The sequence below is a fragment of the Tiliqua scincoides genome, chromosome 7, assembly GCF_035046505.1.
Source record: "Tiliqua scincoides isolate rTilSci1 chromosome 7, rTilSci1.hap2, whole genome shotgun sequence".
In the NCBI taxonomy this organism is placed as follows: Eukaryota; Metazoa; Chordata; class Lepidosauria; order Squamata; family Scincidae; genus Tiliqua; species Tiliqua scincoides.
Genome location: NC_089827.1, coordinates 3655957 through 3683670, shown reverse-complemented (window position 1 = coordinate 3683670; position 27714 = coordinate 3655957). Strand labels below are relative to the sequence as shown.

The 27714-nt window shown below is 42.2% G+C and overlaps 1 protein-coding gene across 2 annotated transcripts; it reads left to right on the top strand.

Moving 5' to 3' along the window:
* The first annotated feature begins 1520 nt into the window (after positions 1-1520).
* Positions 1521-24746, top strand: SEPHS1 (selenophosphate synthetase 1). 2 transcript variants are annotated; one of them, XM_066633706.1, is made up of 9 exons: positions 1521-1825; positions 6859-7128; positions 12875-12978; positions 13981-14088; positions 15564-15718; positions 18027-18117; positions 19929-20028; positions 22470-22682; positions 23491-24746. In XM_066633706.1, the coding sequence occupies exons 2-9, from the start codon at positions 6936-6938 to the stop codon at positions 23703-23705; spliced, it is 1179 nt and encodes a 392-aa protein (XP_066489803.1). In that variant the 5' UTR covers positions 1521-1825; positions 6859-6935; the 3' UTR covers positions 23706-24746. The 2 variants fall into 2 exon arrangements, with proteins under 2 accessions (XP_066489803.1, XP_066489804.1); XM_066633707.1 differs by lacking the exon at positions 1521-1825 and adding an exon at positions 2342-2387.
* Positions 24747-27714: the final 2968 nt, after the last annotated feature.

The window sequence follows — 27714 nt, the reverse complement described above, 5'->3', positions numbered from 1 at the left end:
GTGTCCAGAACGCCTCTTCATCTTTGGGTCCAATATTTCTTGTGGAGCAAGGGTGCCTCTGAGCATGTGTAGAGTCCAGCCTTATTTTAAGCGTGTCCAGAACACCTCTTCATCTTTGGGTCCAATATCTCTTATGGGGCAAGCGTGCCTCTGAGCACGTGTAGAGTCCAGGCTTATTTTAAGCGCTTCCAGAACGCCTCTTCATCTTTGGGTTCAATATTTCTTATGGGGCAAGCGTGCCTCTGAGCACGTGTAGAGTCCAGGCTTATTTTAAGCGCGTCCAGAACGCCTCTTCATCTTTGGGTCCAATATTTCTTATGGGGCAAGCGTGCCTCTGAGCACGTGTAGAGTCCAGCCTTATTTTAAGCGTGTCCAGAACACCTCTTCATCTTTGGGTCCAATATTTCCTATGGGGCAAGCGTGCCTCTGAGCACGTGTAGAGTCCAGGCTTATTTTAAGCGCGTCCAGAACGCCTCTTCATCTTTGGGTCCAATATTTCTTATGGGGCAAGCGTGCCTCTGAGCACGTGTAGAGTCCAGCCTTATTTTAAGCGTGTCCAGAACACCTCTTCATCTTTGGGTCCAATATTTCCTATGGGGCAAGCGTGCCTCTGAGCACGTGTAGAGTCCAGGCTTATTTTAAGCGCGTCCAGAACGCCTCTTCATCTTTGGGTCCAATATTTCTTATGGGGCAAGCGTGCCTCTGAGCACGTGTAGAGTCCAGCCTTATTTTAAGCGTGTCCAGAACACCTCTTCATCTTTGGGTCCAATATTTCCTATGGGGCAAGCGTGCCTCTGAGCACGTGTAGAGTCCAGGCTTATTTTAAGCGCGTCCAGAACGCCTCTTCATCTTTGGGTCCAATATTTCTTATGGGGCAAGCGTGCCTCTGAGCACGTGTAGAGTCCAGGCTTATTTTAAGCGCGTCCAGAACGCCTCTTCATCTTTGGGTCCAATATTTCCTATGGGGCAAGCGTGCCTCTGAGCACGTGTAGAGTCCAGCCTTATTTTAAGCGTGTCCAGAACACCTCTTCATCTTTGGGTCCAATATTTCCTATGGGGCAAGCGTGCCTCTGAGCACGTGTAGAGTCCAGGCTTATTTTAAGCGCGTCCAGAACGCCTCTTCATCTTTGGGTCCAATATTTCTTATGGGGCAAGCGTGCCTCTGAGCACGTGTAGAGTCCAGCCTTATTTTAAGCGTGTCCAGAACACCTCTTCATCTTTGGGTCCAATATTTCCTATGGGGCAAGCGTGCCTCTGAGCACGTGTAGAGTCCAGGCTTATTTTAAGCGCGTCCAGAACGCCTCTTCATCTTTGGGTCCAATATTTCTTATGGGGCAAGCGTGCCTCTGAGCACGTGTAGAGCCCAGGCTTATTTTAAGCGCGTCCAGAACGCCTCTTCGTCTTCTCTGGGACCAACGTTTTTGCGTGAGCTAAGCGTGCCTCTGAGCATGTGCAGAGCGCAAGGCAGACCAAGGCGCGAGGACTCCCCCCTCAGAGCCCTGAGGGCGGGAGACCCGCGCTCCTCGCCGCCCCTCAGAGGCAGTGCCTGCGCCTCAGCGCGCCGTGCGCCCTCCCCTTAAAGGCAGGGACGGTCTGGGGCGGCCGTTGAGAGGCCTCCCCTCCGGCGGGCGGGGCGAGGCGCGCGCGAGCGCGGTCGTTGGAGGGGAGGGGGCGGGTTAACCCCCTCGCGCCCGCAGCCTTCCCTGCCGAGGCGGCGCTGAGGGAGAGCCGGCCGGGCCAGCCCGGTGCATTGTGGGACTGGCTGGCTGGGGCTGAGAGGAGGGACCGCTCGCGGGAGGGCGGAGGGAGGCGGCGAGGAGCGACGGTAAGAGGGAGCCGGGCGGGCGCGAGGGCGGCTTAAAGGGGAACGCGCCCCTCCGCCCCTCGCGCGGGGGTCGGCGCGGCGCTCGGGGGCCGCCTCGGGGGCGCGCGGGAGGGGCGCCGCGAGGGGAGGGGCGGGCTGGAGGGCCGCCTCGGTCGCGAGCCGCCACACAACAAAACTGCCGCCTCCGGCCGCGAAGGGGTTAATTTTTTCACCCGCCGACTTTTTTTCTCTGTTCGGGGAGGGCGGGGGCCGGGAGGGAGTGCGCATGCGCCCCGCAGTCTCCTGCGCGCGAGCCGCGCCCCCTCCCCGCCTGGCGCGCGCCGCTCCCGGGAACGTTCCATTGGCGCTTCCCAGGACTGGCTGGCCGCGCCTCCCCTCAGAGGGTTAACTGGGAAGCCTCCCGTTGCATGGCCGGGCAGACACGCCCCCGCCTTCCCTCCTCAGCATGCAGCACAGGCCCCTCCCCTGCACGCCTACTCAGGAGTAAGCCTGGTTGAGTTCAATGAGACTTACTCCCAGGAAGGCCTCTGTAGAGGACTGCAGTCTTGCCTGTTGTTGCGGGGTGTGTGTGTGTTGTGGTTGATTGCAAAGCACAATCCTAGGCATGTCTACTCAGAAGTAAGCCTCATTGAATTCAATGGGACTTACTCCCAGGAAGGTGTATGTATAGAATTGCAACCTTACCTGTTGTTGCACGAAGAGTGTTATGGTTGATTGCAAAGCACAATCCTATGCTTGTCTACTCAGAAGTAAGCCTCATTGAATTCAGTGAGACTCACTCCCAGGAAGGTGTGTATAAGATCGCAGCCTTAGCTGTTGTATGGGGAGGGGGTTATGGTAGGTTGCAAGATGATTTGTTTTTCTGAGGGGGGGGGGGAGGATGCTTGCAAAGAGGCAAGAACTTAGCTTGTTGCAAAAACCCCCTGCAAACTTAGTCCCAGCAGCTGCTGAAAGCAGCAAGGCCCTGAGTTGGCTTTTAAGACAATCTTGCAAAATTTAAGGTGTTCTGGAGTTATGGCTTCCTGCAGTTCTCTCCACTTGACCTCCTCTACTTTCTGTTTTTTTGTCTGTTTTCCACGTGGTTGAGTCTGCTTCTGAGGCAGGCGCATGTTGGTATACCTAACATATATATTTTTTTGTTCCTGGGCAGTACAGTTATTCTTTTTTTCTGTGCTAGAGCTATAGAGATGCAAAGGTTAAGTGGTCTTATTAAATTATTCTTGAACTTTTGATTGGATTTGAAAACTTTTGATTTGGATTAGATTGTTTCTGAACTTTAAAAACGATGGAGGAGGGTCCTCACTTGCAAATGCATCTCTTCTATAGCATTGCCTTTCTAGCCCAACACTCTCAGAAGTTATGAAACAAAATCCAGAAAACTGTTCCCATGGCAGTGGGTGAAGCGCAGTATGACAAACACTACAGCTGTTGGCAGGCGAAACTCTGACTTTTCTGCTTTCTCTGCTCCTACAATTGGGAAATAAAGGAATAACACATGTCCAGAATTTTGTACACTCTTCTGTCACTGCCCTGTGTTCTTCAAAAAATAAATATAATGAGAGAAGGGACAGCTGATAGTCAAAAAACTCTCTGTGTATGGCTTCATGTTCTCCATAGGGAAAAGAGAATCTGGATAGTTGCCCAAGCTTTTGGCATTAGAAAATTTGTCAGTAAGTAGCACACCTATTTTTGGGAGAGGAAAGGCGGGAAAACCACTATTACAGAAAGGTTTTGACTAGGAGTGTGTAAATACTAGTGTGTGGTCCAGCCAAAGTTATTTTAAATCTTTTTGAATCAATGGAAGACAGTAAAGTGCATGCCTTAATGCTGCCATTGAAATTGAAGGAACTTAAAAGTGCTTGGCTTTGGTTAAAATTTGTGTGACATGTGCCTTATAGTTGTTGAGGTTACAAACATAAAGATTTAGAACTCTTTATATGCCCAGTGCTCTAGTTGTGAATTTAATTAATGCCCACCCAAACATTTCTCTCACAAGTCCCACCTCCTGATTTCCTCTAGTTTTAGCCATCTAAAGCCTCCTCTCCTAAGGCAGTTGCATCCCTTGCCCGTACTGTAATTCAAGTACTGGACTTGCCTAGAAGATAGAAAGCTTTGTGTTCTTTCCCATTCACTTCAGAGTACATCAAACACACTTCAGTAATACTGTATTAACTTTTCTGTGCATTCAAGTAACAAACTATTGAACAGTAATATTGTAGCCAGTAATACACCTTGAGTCATCTTATTAGGCAGGATTTTGAAGATCTGAAGAAATTGTACAGTACTATGCAGGTCAGTTTAACCCACTTCTGCCCAGCCCACAGATGTACACATTTGATCCCTATTGCATATGTGCAATGTTGGGCAGAAATGACTTAAAGAATGTTCAGAATTGTGTTCTCCAACAGTTTAATAGCCTTCCAACAGTGAAGGCTTTAGTGTTGTGCAGTATATCTGTGGCATGTGCCAGGGAATATTTATTTATTTTTCACATTTTAGATATAGACTTATTTAAATTTGGGTTTCTATTAGGGTGACATGTTTGTATGAAGTTTATGTAGTTAAAGTGTTAGAGATAGTTCTGACAATCAATTCATCTCCATAAATAACTGCTGATGTTAGCAAGTATAATGTAGGAAAAAACAGCTCCCATGAGTTTTCCCCTTCAATGAACTGAAAAACCCAGTTTCTGGAAGGAACCAGTGTGATATTTCAGTCTGCTACTCTTATGTTATCTGGCTCATTTGAGCAGTTATTTGCAAAACAGAGTAGCTCATTGATCATAGTTTAACAGTATAGTCCAGTGTTTATCAAACTGTGGGTCGGAACCCACTAGGTGGGTCGTGAGCCAATTTCAGGTGGGCCCCCATTCATTTCAATATTTTATTTTTTATATATTAGACTTGATGCTACCATGGTATGTGACTGCATTTGAGGAAATGTTACAGACCTGTATTTTTAACAAGCTACAATTTATATTCTTTTAACAGTGATAGTGAATGGGACTTACTCCTAGGCAAGTGTGGGTTGGATTGTAGCCTAGGACATCACTTTTGGTGGGTCCTGATAGATTCCCATTCTAAAAAATGGGTCCCAGTGCTAAATGTGTGAGAACCACTGGTATAGTCGCTTGTGGCATAAACAGAAGATTTAGAGGAAGTCTTCCATGCAGAGAGAGCACCTAGTACATTTTGGTTCTTGAAATTGTTTTCTGCTAGTCTATGACCAGCCATCCCTGTAAGCTGCACAGCTGGAATTCAAGGTCTGTGCAGTTTCCCTCTGGGTAGTTTCGCTCCAGAGCCATCCCTGCACAGCTGCTGTACAGTTTTGCATGCTCTCCTCAAAAATTTTGCTGCTTGTGAGGTGACAATCGATCCTGACCATGCCATCAGTATGCATTGGACTCAGCCTAATTGGCATGCCACTTCTAACTCATGTTTGTGTTGATTTCTGATGGCATACGAAAAACTAAATTCAGCCATGACAATGTATGCATGTTTTCGAAGGGCTGACTTTGTAAATCAGCATAGGCTGACAGAAAACACCTACATAGACTGAACTGGTTATGTGAATAGCTTCAGTGTTTTGATGTTAACAGGTATTCTTTAGTTGATTCCAAAGGACTTACATAACCTTTTAGTTTGACTTACTGTATATGTAGCTTATTACTTGAAATATTAACAGTTCATAGTCACATGAGTTTAAATCCTCTTGAATTATTGAGGCTTAGGCAGGCCTGACTGTGCTGGATTCTGACTAGGGTATTTTAAATAGTGCTTAAATTTTGGTCCTTGCTGTTACTTGCTTACAGCATTAAGTTCTTTTGTTCACTTCTGACTTTTTAGTTTCCTTTAAATCTTAAAACTAAAGCCGGTGGGTGTTGACTTGCTAAAAATGCATATGATCAAATAATGGTCAAATATTTTCTAAAGCATAAACTGTATTAGATCTACAAAGATGATACTTTGATTCTGAACAGGTGTGGATACTTACGCTAATTACAAAAGCAAATTAGTTAACAGTTGTGAAATTATCTTGTTTAAAAATTTTAGATAAAGTGTCTGTAACTGTGAGCAGTTCACTAAATAGTTCTTCTCTTTGGTGTTCATCCTGAAATGCCACAATACATGGTAGCTATAAAATTTAGGGGCAGGGGAAATAATGGAAAAGCAGTATTTATTATAAAACAAAAGGCAGCTTTATCAAGTAGGCAGCAAGCCAATTTGTTCAACCATCATCAAAATAAGTTTCATCTGACTTTTTATTGGGGATCCTAAGGCACAACCTTTGCTATCTTTTAGTATTTGTGCTCCTGTTCCTGTTTGAAGATGCTTATAAGGAAAACATCATTATCCTGTTAGGTTTGCCCCTCACTACCACAGGTGTAGGGTTCATACAGCCCTCCCTCCCTAATGAAAGAGAAGCTGACACCTATTCACACAGCACTTTGAGCTTATTAGAATAGTTGCCCATGGTCAGATAAGGTCAGTTGACCTTTCAATTGGCAGTCTTTGATTGGTCTGTTAACAGATGTGCTATCAAACCTGTTTCTTGGGTAGTGTTTGTGTTGGGTGTTTGTATGCAAAAATGAATATTGCTTTTGGTGGATTGCTTAGTTTTTTAAAACCAGCAGATACTGAAGAGCAGGTAGAGTCAGTAAAGGTGGCCTGTACCTTTTACATTTCTTGCAGCATATGACTGAAGCTCAGAATTTTTCATAAAAGGGATGAAAAAAAATGCCTTCCATTAACATTTTTTCTGCATAGTATGGAAACTTTCTGTGTTCGAAAACTTAGATAATACTATTAGTGTATTGCTCTTCAACACAAAACAGTTCACAAAGCTGTTGTATAGCAAAATAAGTTTTTAAATGGTTCTCTTGCTCAAAGGTCTTCTCAATCTAAAATAGAAACAAGAAACTAGTAACTGGCCAATAGTAAATATGCTCAGCTAGCTGGAGTTTCTAGTGAGGGGTTTAATCTGTTTCCAGATTAATTCAAAGTTATCTTAAAATTGCATTTTTTAAAAACTAGGCTAATTACCAAGAAAGCAGACCTGCTTGTTTCCTGAAGAAGAGGAAAAGCTGCTGGAACTTAAGTCTGTGTGAATCATGTCTGTTCGAGAGTCTTTTAACCCAGAAAGTTATGAACTTGACAAAAGCTTTCGGCTAACCCGATTCACGGAACTTAAAGGCACTGGCTGTAAAGTGCCTCAGGACGTTCTACAGAAATTGCTTGAGTCTCTACAAGAAAATCACTTTCAAGAAGATGAGCAGTTTTTGGGAGCTGTTATGCCAAGATTGGGTAAGTATTTTTTAACAGCAGTATCACTTTTTAGAGAATGAGGTCATTGGCCCAACACAGAGTTAAGCTCAGTGAAATAACATGTGGGTTTTGTTTCACATTTTGTATCACAGTGTTATGTGGAAAAAGAATCTAAAGACAGTATTTTTTGTTGTGGTCAGAGAATACATTCAGGAGGATTTCATATGTGAAGTTTTAACTACACAAATTGAACAGTTTGGATAAAGTTGGTTGCTTGACCACAAGATGCATCTGATTTTGGCCAGTCAGGTATTGGGTCAAGTATTTGGTCAAGTATTTGAAGCATTTAACTGTTAGAATGGTATGTTAATTGAAAATAAAATAACGTTGGGTTATTTATTTATTTATTTATTTATTTATTTATTTATATATAAATATATAAATGAAGTAAAAGAACCAGCTTTTTTAGCAAGATTATAATGATGGTTTGTTAAGGGTTTTTATTGGTTTATTATGCAGATGCTATTGATTTTCACTAGGTACTTCAATTGTTCTTTTTATTCTGTGTAAAGTGCCTTGGAAGCCTTTGTGTAGACAGGTGGGGTAGAATTTTTAAAAATGAACTTTTGGCATAGCTGTAATGTTTCAGGACAAAAGTCACCAATTACAATATGTGTTTACAATAAAAGGAAATAATAGCAGTCGTGAAATTTCACATGTGATTATAGTTATCCTGCAGGGCAATAGGTAAAGGGTGTTCAGTTGTGTAACTTCAAGCAAAAACCTGGACTATTGGCTGACCCCATGATACACTTTTAAAAGTAGGCCACAAGTTACACAAGGTTATTCTTTGCTTCGTGAAATATTTAACACTGTTTGACTGGTCAGTTGACTCAGTGTCCCAAGCTTACTTTCGGTTAGCATTGGGGATCATGTAAGGTATGTTGATTGAGAATTGTCACATTACTCAATAGGCATCCTTCAGTCTCGGAAGACTATGGTATTGCACTCTGAATGGTGGTTCTGAAACAGTGTCCTCTCCAGTGCGCGAAGCCTGGGTAATGTAGATATGGAGAATAGACTGTTACCCATGCAGCAAATCCCCCCTCTCCACATCGCTGAAATGGTCCAATGGAAAGGCAGAAGCCAGTACGGTTGGCAACCTCGCAGGAGTTGCCAGAACGTGACTGTGTTCAGCCACGAACTGCCTCAGGGACTCCGGCTCAGGATTTTGCCAACTGAGGGCCTATTCTTGTCCCCAGCCCCCAGGGCTCCCAACTATGCTTGGTGAGTGTCATGACTGAGCAGAGCCATGAGAGATGGAAACATCAGATAACTAATTGCCTCAAGCCCTGAGCCTATTCAGAAATCAGGTAGCTGCTAAGTACCCTGCAAAGAGCTCAGCTGTTGCAGTTTGTGAGGAGCTGAGCTCTTGCAGTTTGCAAACATGTATAAATATAGAAAGATAAATGTATCTTTGATGCCCCCAATCAGAAAATCTTAAAAAAATGTTTTATGTTTTTTTCTGGGGAGAATTGGAAAAAAGGAGTGCATTTATTAAAGTTCATTAGGGCTATCTCATGAGAAATATATCAAGTTTTCTGCAAGTAAATAAATGAATAAAAATATTATTACTTGTAAGTAAATACAAAAAATTTTTTCTAGGTCTCTTTAACTTTTTTCTTTTTTTAGTCTTGTAAACATAGGTAGGTCCTAACAGAGTGTTGTTTTTAAAAACTTGGTCCTGGTGCTACATTTGTGAACCACTGATTTAAAGCATTAGTTTCAACACAAGAGCACTGAACTTTTCAGCACCAGGCATTTTAAAGAATATGACAGCTCAGGTATAAAAAGATGATAGATTGAGTTTACAATTGATCGCTGTCGTCTTCCCCTGGGGGCTGGGAATAAGAATAGGCCCTCAGTTTGGCTGTACTTGTCCTAAGAGGCGACTAAACAGCCACCGGGTAGATGGGACTGTTAGCCTGGGAAGGCAGCTCATCTGAAAGAAGGAAAACTCTGATCCCAAAACTCCACTGCCTTGTGGCTACATCCAGTTATGGAAAAGGCTTCAGGAGTCAACCTCGAGGCAAAATCCGGAGCCAGAGTCCCTGAGGCAATTAGTGGCTGAACACAGTCACATTCTGGCAACTCCTGCGATGCCGCTGGAACCAACCGTACTGGCTTCTGCCTTTCCATTGGACCATTTCAGCGATGTAGAGAGGGGGGACTTGCTGCATGGGTAACAGCCTATGCTCCATACCTACTTTACCCAGGCTTCACGCACTGAAGAGGACACTCTGTTCCAGAACCACTATTCAGAGCGCGATACCAGAGTCTTCTGAGACTGAAGGATGCCAATATCACTGTCATCTTGGTAATACCCTGGACTATGGCTTTAATACAGTGCAACAGGGCACAGTTTGTTGCCTCTGGGACACATCTGGTTCTTGCTCCTTTCCTCCCCCACCCCATGCCTGCACCAGAGTAGTGAAGACCCACTAGGAAAGAAACTTGTTGAGAGTGTTGCTGCCTTTCATTAGCCCAGCCTTATTGTCATCCAGATTACTGCTGCATGTGGCATTGCTGTGATGTCCAAAGTAGGGGTGTGTGTGTGTGTGTGTGTGTGTGTGTGTTGAGGCTCTGGGGGCATCTAATACTTAATTGGGTCAGGTATATGAGGTGCTGTTTTTGACTGACATTTGTTCAATGAGAGGCTGCTTCCAGAAAGATTAATAAAAGGATATTTTTGCATACTTGCAGACAGGACCTGGATGACAACTTCAGAAGGGTATCCTGTGGTCTTGTTTGTCATAGCAAAAACAATAGAGCAGTAGTATACCAGGGGTGGGAGCAGTCTGCCATGGGTGCACACAATAAGGTGGTGCAAGTGTTCCATCTCTTCAGGGAACCTCATGCCAGAGGCCAGGTCTACCTGGTATTTGAATTCCAGGTGGGCCTGGCCTCCCACGGATATCTCAAGGTAGAGGCCAGGTCTTCCTGGGCATCCAGGAACAGGGCAGTGGTAGTAGTATCTCCCAGGTACCAGTAATGCTAAGTATGAGTTATTTCATGTCAAATCATCGCACTGTTTCAGGCTGACATCCTTGAATTTTTTTTGAAGCTTGGAGTGCTTGCTCATCTTATTCAGGGGAGCCCAAACCCCGACCTGGGGGCCATTTGCGGCCCTTGGGTACCCCCAGTCTGGCCCATGGGGGAGCCCCCAGTCTCCAGTGAGCCTCTGGCCCTCCAGAGACTTGCTGGAGCCCGCGCTGGCCCGACACAACTGCTCTCGGTGTGAGGGCAACTGTTCAACCTCTACGTGAGCTGTGGGATGAGGGCTCCCTCCACTGCTTGCTGTTTCATGTCTGTGATGCAGTAGTGGAAGGAAAGGCCAACTTTGCTTTATGCAAGGCCTTTTATAGGCATTGAGCTATTGCAAGACCTTCATTCATTCATATAAGTTCCATCTCTAATACATTCATTTATGTAAATTTATTCAAATTTGAAATGTAATTTAATTCTTCCTCCCCGGCCCCCAACACAGTGTCAGAGAGATGATGTGGCCCTCCTGCCAAAAAGTTTGGACACCCGTGGTCTTATGGATACCAGTTTTTAGCAGCCTATGTTCATTATGTGAAATTTTATAGCTATGTAAATTTTCAAAACATTATGAAAAAGATATGCTAGTGATCATTTAACTAACTGTAAATTAGAGATGTAGAAATGGGGGTTGCCTCAATTTAAAGCCCTTTTAATGGGTTTTCATATGAAGTTTAACACAATGTTTAAAAGTTTTTTAGAATTTTAAAATTCAGTTTAAAATTTTACAATCGGTTTTCTCAAAAACAAATATCTTTAAAATTTGGAGAAAAATCTCAGTTAGTTCATACTTGCCTGTAAATATCCACAAATTTTTTTGCCTGCGGATAATTTCCATAAATTTCCATGGAGAAGGTATTCATAAATATTATATGGTTACTGAGAAGCAACCATATCTGCTTGCTTTTCATGTGTGCATGGGCCTTTTCCATAGTGGTCTCGGGAAACGCATCGGTTCACTTCTTTTAAGTGAAGCAAGTCTCTTAAGAAACTGACTCGGCACTATGAGCCCCTTGTATGAAGAGTGTGGTAGAAGGGCAAAGAGCACTGGTAAATGAAGTCAGGCCTGCCCTCTGATGACTACTGGTTGGTCCCTAAAGGCAAGAGAAATATGTGGAGGGACTGGTTTTTGTGGCAGTGACTTTTCCTGGCAATCCACTTTGGGACAGGAAAGTGGATCTGGTCCCCTACCAGTGTGTGAGATGGAAAATTTATTATAATGGAAAAATTTCTACTGTAGTTACTCCACAGAAAGTTTTCCATTTTTCAAAATGCGTGTTTTCATAAAGTAATGAATTGATACAGAGCCAGTTAAAGTGGACAGTTCTGAAGCTGTAATTTTTTTCAGGTGACTAGATCTAGGAAACATTGATGCATAAATATGCCTTATTTTATCCTTGACACTTAAAAAATGTAAGGAAGTGCTTGCTATTGAGTTGTCATGGCTTAAAGTAAATTTACAAGAGTTCCAGTAAAATTTCCAAGGAGGGCATTACAACACTTTCTATTTCCCCCTAAACTTTATTTTTTATTTTATGAGGAAAAAATAGACTAGCAATTAAGAGAGACTGAAAAAACTAAAAGATAACTTAAAAACCTTATCAAATAAAAAAAGATATAGCTATCTTTTTCTGATTCGGAAGGTTCTGGAAGACCCACATCACTGTCTACCATCTTTCAAAGTGACTATCTTATTAAACTATTTACTGCAAGGTGGTATGTAGGTGTGTAGTAAAACGGTGTTATAAATTGATCATGATGATCATAGATGAATGCTATTCAAAACTCCATGGGTTATGTACAGTATCTTGGACTGTGCATGGAAACAAAAGAATTTGAGGCACCATTATAATTTGCTCCTTGCAGTCTTGCTTTCACAGATGGACTCAACATTCTTCACAAGCTCTGCTGTCTGAATAGCCTCATGTAGTGTACAGTACTGTTGTTGAGTTGAGAAATTGAAAAGGCATTGATGCCAAGTCTAAATTGGGGAGAAAAGGTCAGAGCTATCTCACTGGAGGGAAATGGTGAAAAGCCTAATTATTAATGGTGAAACTCCTAATTATTGTAGCAACTGAATGGTGCGGCAATACTCCAAGGCTGTGTCTTAACTGTGATCGGAGGTGGCAAAACCTCTTGAACAACTGCTACTGTATATAGCAGCCATTTTCAACTACTGTGCCTTGTCACATTGGTGTGTTGCGAATGGTCCCCAGATGTGCCTCAGGAATTTGAGAGAAGGTCATATATTAGAAGGGCCATTGGGGGATGTGAGCCCCCCATTGGCAGCACAATGTGCCTCGTCAGTTGTCAAACTGATGGTGTGCTTTGACCATTTTAGTGCCATGCCAGTGTGCTGTGAGATGAAAAAGGTTAAAAATACTGGTATATAGTACGTAGCCTTCCCAACTGTTGTTATTTTGGCCCAGTCACCTTGTTTCAATCTCTTTCTGTGAGCGAACACTGTGAGGACTTGGATTACAGGGCTAGTGTCTGACTAGGAAGAGAAATAAATTGATGCATCACTGCAAACCTTTGCGCAGTCTTGCCAAACTGTTGTCTCATGTGCACCTTGTGGGCTTTCTTTGCACATAAAGAGTATCATTTTGGGAGGGGAGCAGAGCCCATCACAAGCAGTAATGAATGCATTAATATTATTATTAATAATTTCCTCTCTTTGTAGGAATTGGAATGGACACATGTGTAATTCCTTTAAGACATGGTGGTCTATCTTTGGTCCAGACAACAGATTACATTTATCCCATTGTAGATGATCCTTATATGATGGTAAGTTTCATAAACATATTGCATTTTCTCTCATGCTGGAGTCTTGAAGTGTGGGGACCAGTGTAGGTGGCTGCAGGTTATCCGTTGACTGGCACGCTTTGGTTTTTTCAGTTGTGCAGTGAAACAGCAGCCTAAGCAACATACTTCTGATTTACAGTTTTTTCATGTATTGTGTTAACTAAAACAAAAAAAATTAATCACTGACCATATGAATGAAAAGCAGAAATCCTCATTTCAGCTGTGCACTCCTGTAGTTTTGGGTGTTCTTTATGAGTAAGTTTTGTATTGGATCCAGATCTTTTGTTCTTTTAAAGTTTTTAAAGTTAAATTCAAGCTGTCACAAGGATCTGCTCTCCTGTTGATCTGCTTATAACAAACACAATGACAAGTCCTGAATTGCTGCTGCTTCCAGGTTTGCTTTACTAATGGTCCCATGAATGTATGTTCACTGCGAGACTACAAATTGTGTAAAACAGCTAATAGAATTGTTAAAAAATCTGGTCTAGATTGTTGGCTTGGGTAAATTGAAGCCAAACAAAATACAGGCATCCCCCATATCTGCAGTTTCACTTTTCCATGGCTCACACATTCCCCTATCAATCAATTGAATTGTCTTTTTCTTATTGCAGCCCTTCTGTTGCTGTCTCTGTGTTGTCTACAAGGCTCACAGGAAGTAGGAAGAGTTCACAGGAAGTGGGTTGAAGAGCTGAAAGCAATGACATGCCAACCCACTTCCTGTGAACTCTTCCTGTTAGATGTTGGCATATTTCATCTCTTGAAAGTACAACTCATGTTAAATGCTGCAACAGTCTCCCATTCCAATTACCTCTCCTTAACCTCTTTCCTCGCATCACTCTCTTCTCCTGCTGAAATTTAAATTGGTGCACTCCTTGGGCCAAGGATATGGGATTTGATAATGTGACATTGTAAAGTAATAGGCCCATTAAGGCTTGTTATATAAACAATAATTCATTAGGACTTTGTTGTTGTTTTTTCCCCCAGGGGCGCATAGCCTGTGCTAATGTTCTCAGTGATCTCTATGCTATGGGAGTCACAGAGTGTGACAACATGCTGATGCTTCTTGGGATCAGTAATAAAATGACAGACAGGGTAAGTGACGGGTAAGTTCTGCCTGTCGGTGTGGCAAGGCAGGAAGCAGTGACTGTGTACTGCCTTACCTCCCCATTCAGAGTGAACATAGAGGGGGGAAATGGTAAAATTCCAAAATAGGAATGAAGTTTAAGTTCAATAATCATATAGAATAGTATGATAAAACAGAATATTAAACCAAAATACAACCACAAAACCCCAAAGCAACTAATTAAGAAGGGGAGGGAAGGCAAGAAAGTCTTCAGCCCTCACCAGAAGAATAATAGGAAGGGGTAGTCCCACTTAATCCACTGGAAGGGATTTCCATAGTAAAGGCACTACAACAAAAAAGACCCTGGTCCTCATTGCCATCAATCTGGCTTCCATTGGAGGCAGCATGTCCAGGAGGGCCTTCTTTGCTGACGTTAGGAAACGGATCAGTTCCTATGTGAGAAGGCAGCCCTTCAGTATCTTGATTTAGGTTTTAAAGATCAAACCAGCACCTTAAAATGGGTCTGGAAACAGAATGGCAGCTGCAGGAGCAGCAGATGGACTGTATCAAATTGATTAGCCCCCCAAGACTATGTGGCCACTGCATTTTTCACTAACTTTTGGGCAGTCGTCAAAGGCAGCCCCATGTAGAGTGTGCTAAAGACATGGAGCACTGCAGTTAAGTCTGACTGATTTGGATATGGTTACAGTGGGGTTACCAGCCTAAGCTGGACAAAGTTCACCCTTGCCACCACCATTGCTTGATGATCCAGTGCCAGTGGTGAGTCCAGGATGACCCTTTGAAGATGTGGACTTGTACTTGCAGAGGGAGTGGATCCCCATGCAGAACTGGCTGCTATTCTAACACCTGCATTTGAGTCTCTGGACCAAGAGGACATGTGTTTGTCCGGATTTAATTTCAGCTCACATCCAGATCCTCATCACTTCTAGGCAGCACTCCAGAATTTCAACTGCTTCTCCAGGATTAGATGACAAAGAAAGCTAGAGCTAGGTATTGGCCACATATGTAGGATACTTTGCTCCAAACCCTTGGATGACTTCTCCCAGGAGTTTTGTACAGATGTTAAACAATATGAGGGGCAAGATGCAGAACCCCTTATGCCAAAGGCTAGCATTTCAAACAGGAGTCCCCCAGTAGCCCCTTCTGGGACTTGTTGAACAGGAAGGACCAGAACCACTGCAAAACAATGGTTTATTTTGCAAAGAAAGCAATAACTTGAATCCATTGAATGTTTTTACTTTTTTTTTAAAGTTCTTGGAAAATGTTTGTCAAGCATTTTTAAAGAAACTGAAAACACAATTCTAGTCTACTCTGAAACAGTAAGTGGGGGGGGGAGCAAGATGTAAACATTGAACAAGCAGTAGGTCTTGTGTGCTAATTTGTAAATTATAAGTGGGTTCTGTGGATGTCAGTTTGTACCTCTAATGCTCTGATAAAAAAAATTTTCCTTTGAATTTTTACTTGTTTTCTCTTTGATACCTAGGAAAGAGACAAAATAATGCCTCTAATTATCCAGGGTTTCAAAGATGCTGCAGAAGAGGCAGGGACATCGGTGACAGGCGGTCAAACAGTATTAAACCCTTGGATTGTTTTAGGAGGTGTAGCCACAACAGTCTGTCAGCCTAATGAATTTATAATGTGAGTTGAACGACTTAATCCTATGCAAAAAGTTCTGAAAGAATCTTAAAATGTGAAGCCACCTTAGATGGGTTGTGTTTCCTTTTGTAATGATACTTTGGGGATAGTGTCTGTTTTGGGTCTTTAGATTGTGACATTTCTCAAAGAAACATTTTTAATTGGTGGCAACATTTCTTGGTCAGTTTTTTTAAAAATAGAAGTTTACCTTGATGCTTCTGATGTCTGCTTCTTCAGCAAAATAACTATGGCTATAAATTCCAGGTGTGAATGCTAATTGAACCTGAATATTCTTAATTTTGAGAAATCCTTATATTTATTCCAACGACTTTTTCCAGAAACTATGATTAATGGAACCTCAAATGTCGCACTAACAAAGAATCCCAACTTTAGCATACTGAGTGCTTATCTCATACTGGATTCTATATACAGAAGCTCCTATTTATGAACACATGTCCCAGTGATCTGTTTACAAGTACAGGTCGTATCTTGTTATCTGCTAGGGTTCCGTTCCAGAACCCCTAGTGGATTAAAAAAATCCATGGATAAAAAAAACTGGAAAAAATAGATTTAAAGACCCTCTTCCAGGTTTCTTGCCCCTCTGTTGCTCCAAATAAGATCATGTCTCGACATTCACAGGGGTTTGATGCTGGGCCTCCATGCTGATACCATAAAACGTGTTAAATAAAAGCAATTTTAGAAGAATTATAAACTGCATCCCTTTTACAATTGTGGTTTAAAAACAGCTTTTCTTACTGTTGTAGAGAAGCAGTCAGCAATTAGAAATGCAAAGGACCTCCTGCCTTTGCCTGGCTCAGCTGCAGAATGGAATGATCACTTGCGTGACTGCCTCTCTACAACAGTAAGAAAAGCAGTCTTTTTTAAACTGTGATTTTAAAGAGATGCATTTTCCCCTTCTCCAGGGATCAGCACATTCCTTCTCATTTGCAGTGGCCATTCGTGTTGGGTCAAATCCGTGTATAAAAAAACCATGTATAACAAGGTTGGACCTGTATAGAAATGCTCCAGTCTTGGTTGCTGCAACTGTTGGTTTCATTCTCAGAAAGCTATCGGTTTCACTCTCACTTTGTCAGATTCACTCAGAACTCTGCCAGTGCTGTCTGTTTCAGACTGAACAGTGTCTGTTTGACTGAAGAGCTGCTCAGAATACTCCTGAGTGGCTTCCAACTTTGCAGCATTGGCTGCAAACCAGTTGTGTAGCCGGGGGGGGGGGTGACGGTGCAGTAAGAACTGTGGACACTGCAATGTGTCGTGTAAGTGGTCCTTCCTATCTGCTATCGGAGCCATTCCAGGCAACAGAATGGCTGCCCAGAATGGCTCTGATGGCAAGTAGCAGGAAACACTTACACAGCATGATGCAGAGTCTGCAGTACTTACCACACTCCCCCCCCACTACACAGCTGCATAAATATAATAATATAATAATAATATACAGTATTTATATACCGCCTTTCTTGGTCTTTTATTCAAGACTTTATTCAAGGCGGTTTACACAGGCAGGCTTATTAAATCCACGCAGGGATTTTTACAAATTGAAAGAAGGTTCTCTCTTTCAAGAACCTCCACATTCAAGGTGTTACACTCCGATCTGGTTTAACATTCTGGCCTCCATCCTCCCACGCTCCGAGCAGATGGAACAGCTCAGCTGTAGCTTGCCAGCTGCTTCAAGGTCGCACGGTGCCGGTGGCCTCGAACTGGCGACCTTGTGGATGTTAATCTTCAGGCAAATGGAGGCTCTACCCTCTAGACCAGACCTCCTGCCCCAACCAGAAGTTGGGGCTGAAAATGGTGTTTGTAACTTTAATGTTCATATGTAGTGGAGCTTCTGTATTTGTTATCGAACACTACAAAAGAAATCCTTCCCTTCCGTCAGACCTTCCAGTAGCTGTGTTTCCCTGATCTCAGTTTATTATCAGAGTTTGAAATTTGAAAACATACTACTTATGGTGTCTGTATTAGCCTGAGCTCTTGGAACTTGTACATAGAAGTAAGTTCCATTGAAAATAATGAGATTTGAATGCTGTCATGGACACATGATATAAATAAGATCTACTGTTATACAGCTTGAAACGCCAGTTATCTTCATTAAACAAATAATATTTTGAGCAACTTGTTGCCACTTGTGCATCCAAAGTATGGAATTTCACAAGCTATTTTTAAAATAAAATTTTTGTTTTGAAAAGTGTAGACTTTGACTAGTATTGAATATGTTCTGAGAGGTGAGGGGTGGTGATTGGGAAATAGTCATCATTTGTGTTTTTGTTTTATCATCTGGGTGCCTTGTTTACAGGCCAGACAATGCTGTACCAGGAGATGTGCTTGTGTTAACTAAGCCCTTGGGAACGCAAGTGGCTGTAGCTGTCCACCAGTGGCTAGATATTGTAAGTAAATTAGCCTGGGTGGGGTTGGGGTCAGAGATGGTTGAAATGTTAGGTTTAGCTGCTTAAGAGTGAGGTGATCTTGATTTTGAAAATATACACGGCTGAAATAGTATCATGATTGGATGGGCTTAGAAGTTCGCCAATACAACAGTGGATAGATATATAAACATGTATCTAAACCCTAATTTCATTGCTGATGCCTATTTTCTATTGGCATTATTGTAACTAGAGCATTGCCATATGTTCATAGACCTGCTAATTATCTGTAGGTAAAGACCTCTGAAATCTATTACACATGACAATTTTGAAAGTTTCACTGTAAAAACTTTTCTGTAGAAAACCTTTCATTTCTGTCTGTGTTTTGACAAGGCGCATCTATGGAGTTGTCATTGCTTGGCTTACTCTTCAAAGGAATGTGCTTTTTACTTTGTTAGACGCAAGATTCATTGAAGTTGAGGAAGTATGGAAGAGCAAAATGACATTTTTTTTCCGACTGCATTTTCACCTTGTGCATTACTTGTTTCTATGACACAGAGACTTTTAAATTAAGGATATGCTGAATTTGTATATATTTCAAATGCTTCTAATTTTCCTTGGTTGTCAGCCAGCTTGCTCTTAGTAGTGGAAAAATAGAGCAAAAAAAGAAATCGATTCAAGTATTGCCTGTAAACAAAATATATCTTGGGATTGTGGATATTCCAGAAAGTTCTATGGGTGTGCCTCCTGTTAGCTCTACAAAAAGAAAGAGAAGTGTGGGAAGCAAGTCTAACTATTTTGTATATCATATAATATACTCTTTGAAAGAGCCCTAAGTTCTGCTGTTGTTACATTTCCTGGGGAAATGTCTTGAAATCATGACTTTATGGAGTAACAGATGTGAGTGTTTTGAATGCTGCTTCCCCCCCCTTTCCTTGGGGAGATATTTAGACTAGACCTGTGACTGGCACTGTCCCTCTAACTGCAGGGGGACATGAATGACTAAAGGAGATCCACTGACTACAGGGATATGCGCTTCCCTGTAGGGATATGCGCTAACATCAAAATATGGATTTGGAATTCAGATCTGGACTTACAGCACTTGGATGTGAAATTGAGAAAATCCAGAGTTACTGAACATCAGGCATCTGGCAAGCGCATACAGCAACAACCAGCATTGCCTGGTGCCAGTGCCCAGGCATTAGGAAACAACTGCAATGCAGTCATGAACTGTGAGAAGTGCAGATGCCAACAGAGCAGCATTAGGCATGGCATAGTGGGGCAGAGGACAGCTGGTGCTGGGGAGTGGGCAAATATACCCTCAACAGCACTGGTAGACAGACTGGAGTAGTAAATAGCCTGTGATGGGAGGTGGGAACTTCCACAGTGTTATTGGGAACAGTACAGTGAATGAGTGAACCCAGTCCTGGATTGGCAGGAAGAAGGGAAGGGGCAGCTGTAGTTTAATTTGTGATGGATGGAGACACCTGTCATTAATGGATGCCCAGGTTGCAGCAGTGGCTGCATAGAACTACTGGTCATTTGCATGGCTCTATTGAGATTAATACAAATGTGAACTGCAATCTCAGAGCAGCTTCTTGGGATTCATATTGGAAAACTTGTGGCTGTTGTCATTAAGGCATTAAGACATCTGATGTTGTCCCTTCTGCATTCCTGTGCACTTTTAACACTGGAGTAAGCCCCATTCAACACAGTGGGGCTTGTTTCTGAGTAAGTGGCAGACATAAGCCAGATAAACTGCACCCTGTCTAGAAATTATATGTTCATATAACCAGCAGCAGATAAACAAATATGTTTCTTTTTCTACATGATAGCCAGAAAAATGGAATAAAATCAAGTTGGTTGTAACGCAAGAAGATGTGGAGCTCGCATATCAAGAAGCAATGATGAACATGGCAAGGCTTAACAGAACGGGTATGAGACTGGAGAAGGCCCCTTCGTATTGTGTCTTAAACTATAAGGGAAATAAAATAGTTACCACAGTATACTGAAGGGAGTAATTTTTTTAATGAACATACTTGATATTGATATGGCTAAAGAGTTAGGTGGTATAGTAGTATATAATTAAGAAAAGGAATTTTTAATCTGTTGGAGCCTTGGGGGGAAAAAGTTGATGTTGCAGTATGTTTACCTTTAGAAATAATTCAGATTATCAAAGTACTCCAAGGGAGTTACAGTATTTGGAAATTGAAAAGTATTAACCAGGGTTTGGTCTGGTTGGAGGTGTGTGGCAGCATTTCTGTTGAAATGAAAGAGGGTCTGATTTTGCCAGTGTCTAAATGGTAAGACCATTTCAGAATGACATGTACACTGCCTTGAGTTCAGTGTAGAAGAAAGGCAGGATATAAATGGAAGAAATAATTGCTTTATTGAAAGTAGGATCAGGAGAACTTCGAACAAGTTTTAAATGAAATGGCAAGAATTTGCCATCTTGTTCTATGTGTCCTGCCTTCCTTGCTCTGTTTTTCTGTTGTCTCTGGGCATCCTGTGCAAATAAGGTTTCTCATCTTTGTAGAATATCTTCAACCTTTTAAAATGTATTTGTTGACTTTAAAGTGCCAATGCATTCCATGTCTATTCAGACATCAAGGTTTGAATGATGTGACATTTTATTCTGTATGGCTTGGCAATACTTTGACATGGGAACACAATTTTTTAAAACTCTCAGTGCCTAAGGATCAAAACACAAGTTTTAATTCTGGATCAGTAAATGGTTGCAGGTTTCATTCCTATACTCTTCATGCTTCTGTAGAAGTTCCTGTCAGAGTTAAACAAATGTTTAAATCTTTAGGTATCATTATCAAGCTCCTAAAGAGGGAAAAGGCGATGATAGCTCAGTAATAAAGTGCATGTTGTGCATACGGAAAGTCCTGGGTTCAGCCCCTGGTATCTCCAAGTAGGGGCTAGAAAAGACCTCCACCTGAAACCCCAGGAGGGCCACTGCAAGTCAGCATGCACAGTGCTGACCTAGATGAGGCAGTAAGCTGTAGAACATTTGGCCCTTCTTGTCCTCGGGTTTGGCATGTGCAGATATGACTCAATGCAGGTGCCAAACCTGCATCTGAAGGACCTCAAGGATCTCCTGGATGCAACTGGGTCTTCCAGGAGTTCCTTTGAGGGCTTTCCATATTCTTGGAAATCAGTGTCCATGGCGGGGGGGGGGGGTTTCTAGGAACAGATCCTCTGCAGATACCAAGGGTCCACTGTAGTCCTTATAAGGCAGGTTCCTATGTTGCTCAGAGCTGGTATAAACAATCTTTTGTTGCCAGTGTTTTGATTTTTGTACTAATTGCTTCTGTCTTGCCAGTTCTGCAGGCCTTTTGGTCAGTTTTTGTTCTTTAGAGATTTGAATTTAAGTGTTCCTTCAATAAATTCATTTAAACATTTCAAAGGTGTTTGATAGATGTGTAACTCATCAATTTAGCAAACAGTAAATGTCATATGTAGCTGTATAGTTCATAGAGTTGGACTTTTAACAGCCTCAGGAATAGGGTAACCTCCATCAGCCTTCCTAACACTAGTGCACCTTCCAGAATCCTTTCTGCCAGTCATCATTCTCCCTGGAAATTTATGGAAGAGTTGATATCGCCTGCATTTACATAAGAACAGCCCCACTGGATCAGGCCATAGGCCCATCTAGTCCAGCTTCCTGTATCTCACAGCGGCCCACCAAATGCCCCAGGGAGCACACCAGATAACAAGAGACCTCATCCTGGTGTTCTCCCCTACATCTGGCATTCTGACTTAACCCATTCCTAAAATCAGGAGGTTGCGCATACACATCATGGCTTGTACCCCATAATGGATTTTTCCTCCAGAAACTCGTCCAATCCCCTTTTAAAGGCGTCTAGGCTAGACGCCAGCACCACATCCTGTGGCAAGGAGTTCCACAGACCGACCACGCGCTGAGTAAAGAAATATTTTCTTTTGTCTGTCCTAACCCGCCCAACACTCAATTTTAGTGGATGTCCCCTGGTTCTGGTATTATGTGAGAGTGTAAAGAGCATCTCCCTATCCACTCTGTCCATCCCCTGCATAATTTTGTATGTCTCAATCATGTCCCCCCTCAAGCGTCTCTTTTCTAGGCTGAAAAGGCCCAAACGCCGTAGCCTTTCCTCATAAGGAAGGTGCCCCAGCCCCTCATAAGGAAGGTGCCCCAGCCCCTTAGCCCCTCATTTCCACAGTCGAATGATCAACCCAACACAGCACTCTTTGGAAAGCTTTGTCTGTTAGGCTCAAAAAGAAGCTACTACCCCATCTGCATGATATCTACTACCTATATGGAAGTGAGGCCTACTTCTTGGTCTCCTGTATTCTGGAGCTTTGTAACATTTTCTCCTGTTTTCATTTTGAAGCGGCAGGGCTCATGCATACGTTCAATGCACATGCGGCAACGGACATCACGGGCTTTGGAATACTGGGACATGCACAAAATCTCGCCAAACAGCAGCGGAATGAAGTGTCTTTTGTTATACATAACCTTCCTGTTCTTGCCAAAATGGCTGCAGTCAGCAAGGCGTGTGGCAATATGTTTGGTCTTATGCACGGGACCTGTCCTGAAACTTCAGGTAAATCCTTTTATGTCTCTTTTTCTCATCAGCATTTCATAGTATAAATATCCACAAATTGATGGTTGGATGTTTGTAGGAGGGAACTGCTTAATAAATGCTGGGGGTCTGGAATCAACTTTAGGTAAGCTGCAGTGCTAACCATTACCACCCCAGTTGGAAATATGCCTTCATGGAAAAAGGAGGAAGGAAGGCTGGCCAAAGTGATTGGATGGGCAATGGATTCTGAAGATTGAGCTCTGGTCTCCATGATAATTCTTATAAATGATCCTGCACAAATTGTTGTGCAAGAAGTATATTAATTCACTACCACTTCTGGGATCCAAGAGCTGTGTCTGCAGCGTGGAGGGCATCCTGACAGAGGCTAGATGTTTAACTACAGCCTTAGTTTTAAATTTTTGGGTGTGTAGTGCCATTGCCTTGCCATCTGTAAGCTTTTGTATTTTATATTTGTTCATGTTTCAAAAAAAAGAGCCCATGCAGAAACAAATATGTCATATTGTACAATGGACAACATGTATTAAATGTTTTCAGTTTGCCTTTGGCATGAAAGTGATTTGTATTTACATACACAAAGTGTTAGTATAACATATTTTACTGCATCAGTAGATGGTGCTGTTTCCTCAGCAGTGAAAAGCCTGCTGCTGCTATGGAAATAGTGAATGCTGCACTCTGAAAAGCAAGAGGAGAGCAAATGCCCCAATTAAATCACATAAGTGAGGGATGGTAAGAGCATGCAGGGATCAGTCAGAAGCGTTGGATCTGAAGTGTAACTGGAAGCTAACCTGTCAATCCTTCTTCCTTTTAGGGGGCCTCCTTATCTGTTTACCACGTGAACAGGCGGCACGTTTCTGCGCTGAAATCAAATCTCCGAAATATGGTGAAGGTCACCAAGCATGGATTATTGGGATTGTAGAGAAGGGGAATCGCACCGCCAGAATTATAGACAAGCCTCGAATAATTGAGGTTGCACCGCAAGTGGCCACTCAGAATGTGAATCCAACGCCTGGTGCAACTTCTTAATCTAGATGAAATAGCTATTTTGTGTTTTTTTTAAATAGATCTCTTCCTTTTTATCATCTTACAGCCTAAAGAACTGTATAAAGAGAAAAAGAAACACATTGTGACTGCAAATCTGGTGGCCTTAGGTCAGTTGGAGTGGATGCGTTTAATAAAATAAAACTCATTGCCTTTTTTTCCTGTTACATTAACTGAAGATGCACCTAATCTTGAGGCAGCTTCTGAGTTGAAAATTATATTGTTATCCAATACTGTTGATTCATTTTGAATCTTTAGACACTTGTCTCTTGCCGCATAGGCTCTTTTTTTAAAAGGTGCTTTCACGTAGCACAGACATTGCCAGTAGTGGTGTCGAATAGAAGTTTTGTGTCCTTTTTTTCACAATATGTATATTTATCATTAGGTCTAATTTCGGATGCCTTGAATGAAATTCCAGAAAGGCAATAAATTTGATAAGTGATGCACAGTGGTTTTTACTCAGTAGCAAAGAGGGTTGCATGACTCCATTCAATCTTTGATTTGTAAAATTTAGTCTTATCCGTGAGCATCTACAACCCTGGACATTGCCTTGGTAGTACACTCTGTTAAAACAAACATGTGCTGGACTTTGCATGGAAAGCACTTCAGAGTTGGAGGGGAAAAAATAAATTTGTTCTTGTCGATCCGACAATATTTACTTGTATTATCAATAATTGTTTTCTTTATTGATGGTATAAATGACGATGCTCAGTTTCGCAACGTGATTGGGTGTGCCGTAGAGCAACAAAATATTGCCGGCCAAAAGGAGGTTCTCGTATAATCATTTACAATTCACTATATAATTACACAAATAATTTTTAAATATAACCAATTTAAAAGAAACCTGTTCTGTGGATGGTAGTGTTTAATACATTTTATATTTTGTATAGTGATTATAAAACTTTGTTTTCTTAAAATCAGCAGCTGTCTAGTATAATGCTTAGTATTTTTGTTTTTTTCTGCTCTAAATTCATTTTTGTGCACGCTTTTGTGATGTGTTTAAAATCTACATTGCCAACATTGCTGCCTGAGCTTAAGCTTATTATTTGAATAAATATTTAATTTTTTATTACTCTTGTACAAGTGGATGACCTTTTTAAATTTTATGTCTAAACTTACTGGTTGGTGAAAGGTGGTGAGTAGATTATGGCACCATCTTAGTATTATGAATGGTTTGACATATACAGGAGTGGTTCTCTAGTGTTGTCTTTTGTTAAAGTATCTCTGACCTATAGAATTGTCTGCCTCACTAAAATGGTTTCATTTGTTTTCAAGAGCATGAATGCTGAAACTACAGTGCTAGGATAGTATTTTGTTCCTGATGTAAAAAAAATATAAAATGAGTCTATAGTGACAGTATCATAATGGAATGTCCCTACCCCCCAGTAATAATTGGGCAACACCATATTTAAAGAGGGGGGATATCTATATGTGAAATCTGACTGTATCTTTAATATAAATACATCTGGCTTTGTCTTTAAGAATGCCCGAGACCATGTCTATCATCAACAAAGGCCTTTGCCTCGTGTTTGCTTCTCAAATCCCACAGTTGAATATACATTTTATTTTTTAAGAGGATGTTGGGATACCAGAGTAGTCCCCAAACTTACTGTTTTTTATTTGTTTGTTTGTTTGTTTTGTACCACACTTTTCTCCCTGGAGGGCACATAAGCCACCCCTTGCTCCCTCCATGCTTCAGGTGCAGAGCTCAGTACCCAGAAATAATTGACACTTTCACTTCAAAACGCAAGCACACAATGCAATGCTGAAAACAGCCATTAGAGGCTCAGGGTGGGCTGGCTTTTTGTGCACTGAAAACTTCATGCACAAAGCTCTGCCTACCAAGCTGATTCTCTTACCCCTGCTTTCAGCATTGCATCTGATGCTTGCTTCTGGGCAGTGAGTGTCCTGTGACACCCCTGCTGGTTCGCTGTGACACCCCTGGGAGTGGCACCTCATGGATTGTGAAGCACTGGTTCCATACTGCAAAAGAGACCCATAAAGGCCAACATATAAAACCTGAAAAGTGCCTAAAACAAAAATAGTAGATCTTTCAGAGATGTGGCTTATTTCCTTTTTTATTCTCTCAAACTTGATCAGCTTTGTCCAGCATCAGTGTATATGGTGCTGAGTCCGTCCTGAGGTTGTGCAATCTAGATACAAACATAAGGGACACAACTGAGAACTTTGCAACCTAAAATGGCAATGACCCACTTTTGCATCCCATGCATGCACCCCCTGAGTCATTGGCCACATTGGGCCATGTTGCGCCGGCATAGCGCATCACACACTTTGGGAAATGTGTGATGCAGCTGATGACACAGGAGGGGGCATGCACACTATCTGGAAGTGACTTCTGGGCCATCTGTCATTTTAGGTTGCAGAGACCTGACCCTGGTGGGCCCTGGATCCACCTTGAATGGCACAGCAGGTTGCGAAGGTAAGTAGTTTGGGAATCCCTGGACTAAGGCCTAGTGCCAAAACCTTTGTAGCAAAGATGGGTTTTAAGGAAGCGATTTGAGTGAGGGAGCAACCCGCATGTGTTCCAGGAGGCTGTTCCAAGCACACAGGACAGTAACAGAAATAGTAATTTGGGGGAATAGAAGATTTGATATGTGCTCTTTGTACACATTTTTCCATCCAGCTTTCGCCTCCTCAATTCTTCCTATCACTGCCCTCTCCATCTCTTTGGAACGCTCTGCAAAGCTTAGGATTCCTGTCTTCAGTCACAGAAGCACTGATGAGAACAACTTAAATACAGTCCCATCACCAGTCCTAACCAGGTGCATTTTCACCTGCCTATTCTGTTTGCCTCACCATAGACATCACCTGGCCCCCAACATAAAAATCCATTTGATTTAACTCTCATTTTCCTATTTTTCCCAGCCCCATTTGCCATTGACTTTTCCTTCCACTACCTTGCCCAGGGATGTCAAACTTGTTTTGTAGAGAGGACAGAAGTTGGCATTCTTGGTACTTGCCATGGGCCAGAAGTGACATCGTTAAGCAGATGATGGCCAGAAATAAGCACTTTGTTCTCACACAGAAGTGCATTGACAGAAGGGAAAATGTGCAAACCTTGTTCATGTTATCAGAACGTGAGAGAGCCCAATTATAACGGGGGGGGGGAGATAAATTGCTTCCGAGAGCTAAATTTGGCCCGCTGGCTTATGTTTGACGCCCCCAATCTAGTCCCAGGATGGCACTGCCTGCTAAACATCTGTCACTCTTATGTGATGCTGTTAAGTATTTGCCAGAATTTGGTGAATTTCTGGGGATCAAATGAAAACATCCCAGGTGGAAGCCCCAGGTTTGCAGACAGGTGAGTCTCAACCAGGAAGCCTGATCCAACTGACTTTACAACAGGCGGTTCTGAAATTCAGGGTTTTTGCTTACAAAATTGAGAAGTGCAGGAAGTGGTGTGACGTGTTTTTATGTATAAATAGTTGAGCATACAGTAGAGGGGTACAGGTTTGCAGTTCTTGTCTCGAGCGTCATCTCCCCCTCACCACTACAGATCACAAACAGTTATTTCCAGCTCTTCACATGCTCAGTTAGACTTGTATGAGTGGACTGGTTTTAGTGGGAACACAGGTGAATGAGAGGTGGGTGGAACAGCCAAATACCCTTAAGATTCCATTGTCATCAGCAATCAGGTCATTCCAAACAGATTTTTCTGCTTTGACATAACAGAATGACGTGAACATTCAAAACATGTTCACAAATACAGAGCATAGCTTTAGAATTTGGAATCCTTTGTTTCTCAAACTGTGCGTCTGAACCCATGAGGTGGGTCACAAGCCAATTTCAGGTGGGTCTCCATTCTTTTCAATGTGTATTTTATTTTTAATATATCAGACTTGATGCTACCATGGTTTGTGACTGCATTTGGGGAAGTGTTTCAGATCTGTACTTTGAGCAGGTTACTGCGTATATGTTTTTAACAACGGTAGTCAATGGGGCTTACTCCTGGATAAGTGTGGCTAGGATTCCA

What these genes read in the sequence shown, in the direction of transcription:
- SEPHS1 (XM_066633706.1), top strand. Translation starts at nt 6,936, where the DNA reads ATGTCTGTTCGAGAGTCTTTTAACCCAGAAAGTTATGAACTTGACAAA. An exon ending in AGCTGTTATGCCAAGATTGG is followed by an intron (nt 7,129 to 12,874) that starts GTAAGTATTTTT and finishes CTCTCTTTGTAG; the next exon opens with GAATTGGAATGGACACATGT. An exon ending in GACCTGTCCTGAAACTTCAG is followed by an intron (nt 22,683 to 23,490) that starts GTAAATCCTTTT and finishes TCTTCCTTTTAG; the next exon opens with GGGGCCTCCTTATCTGTTTA.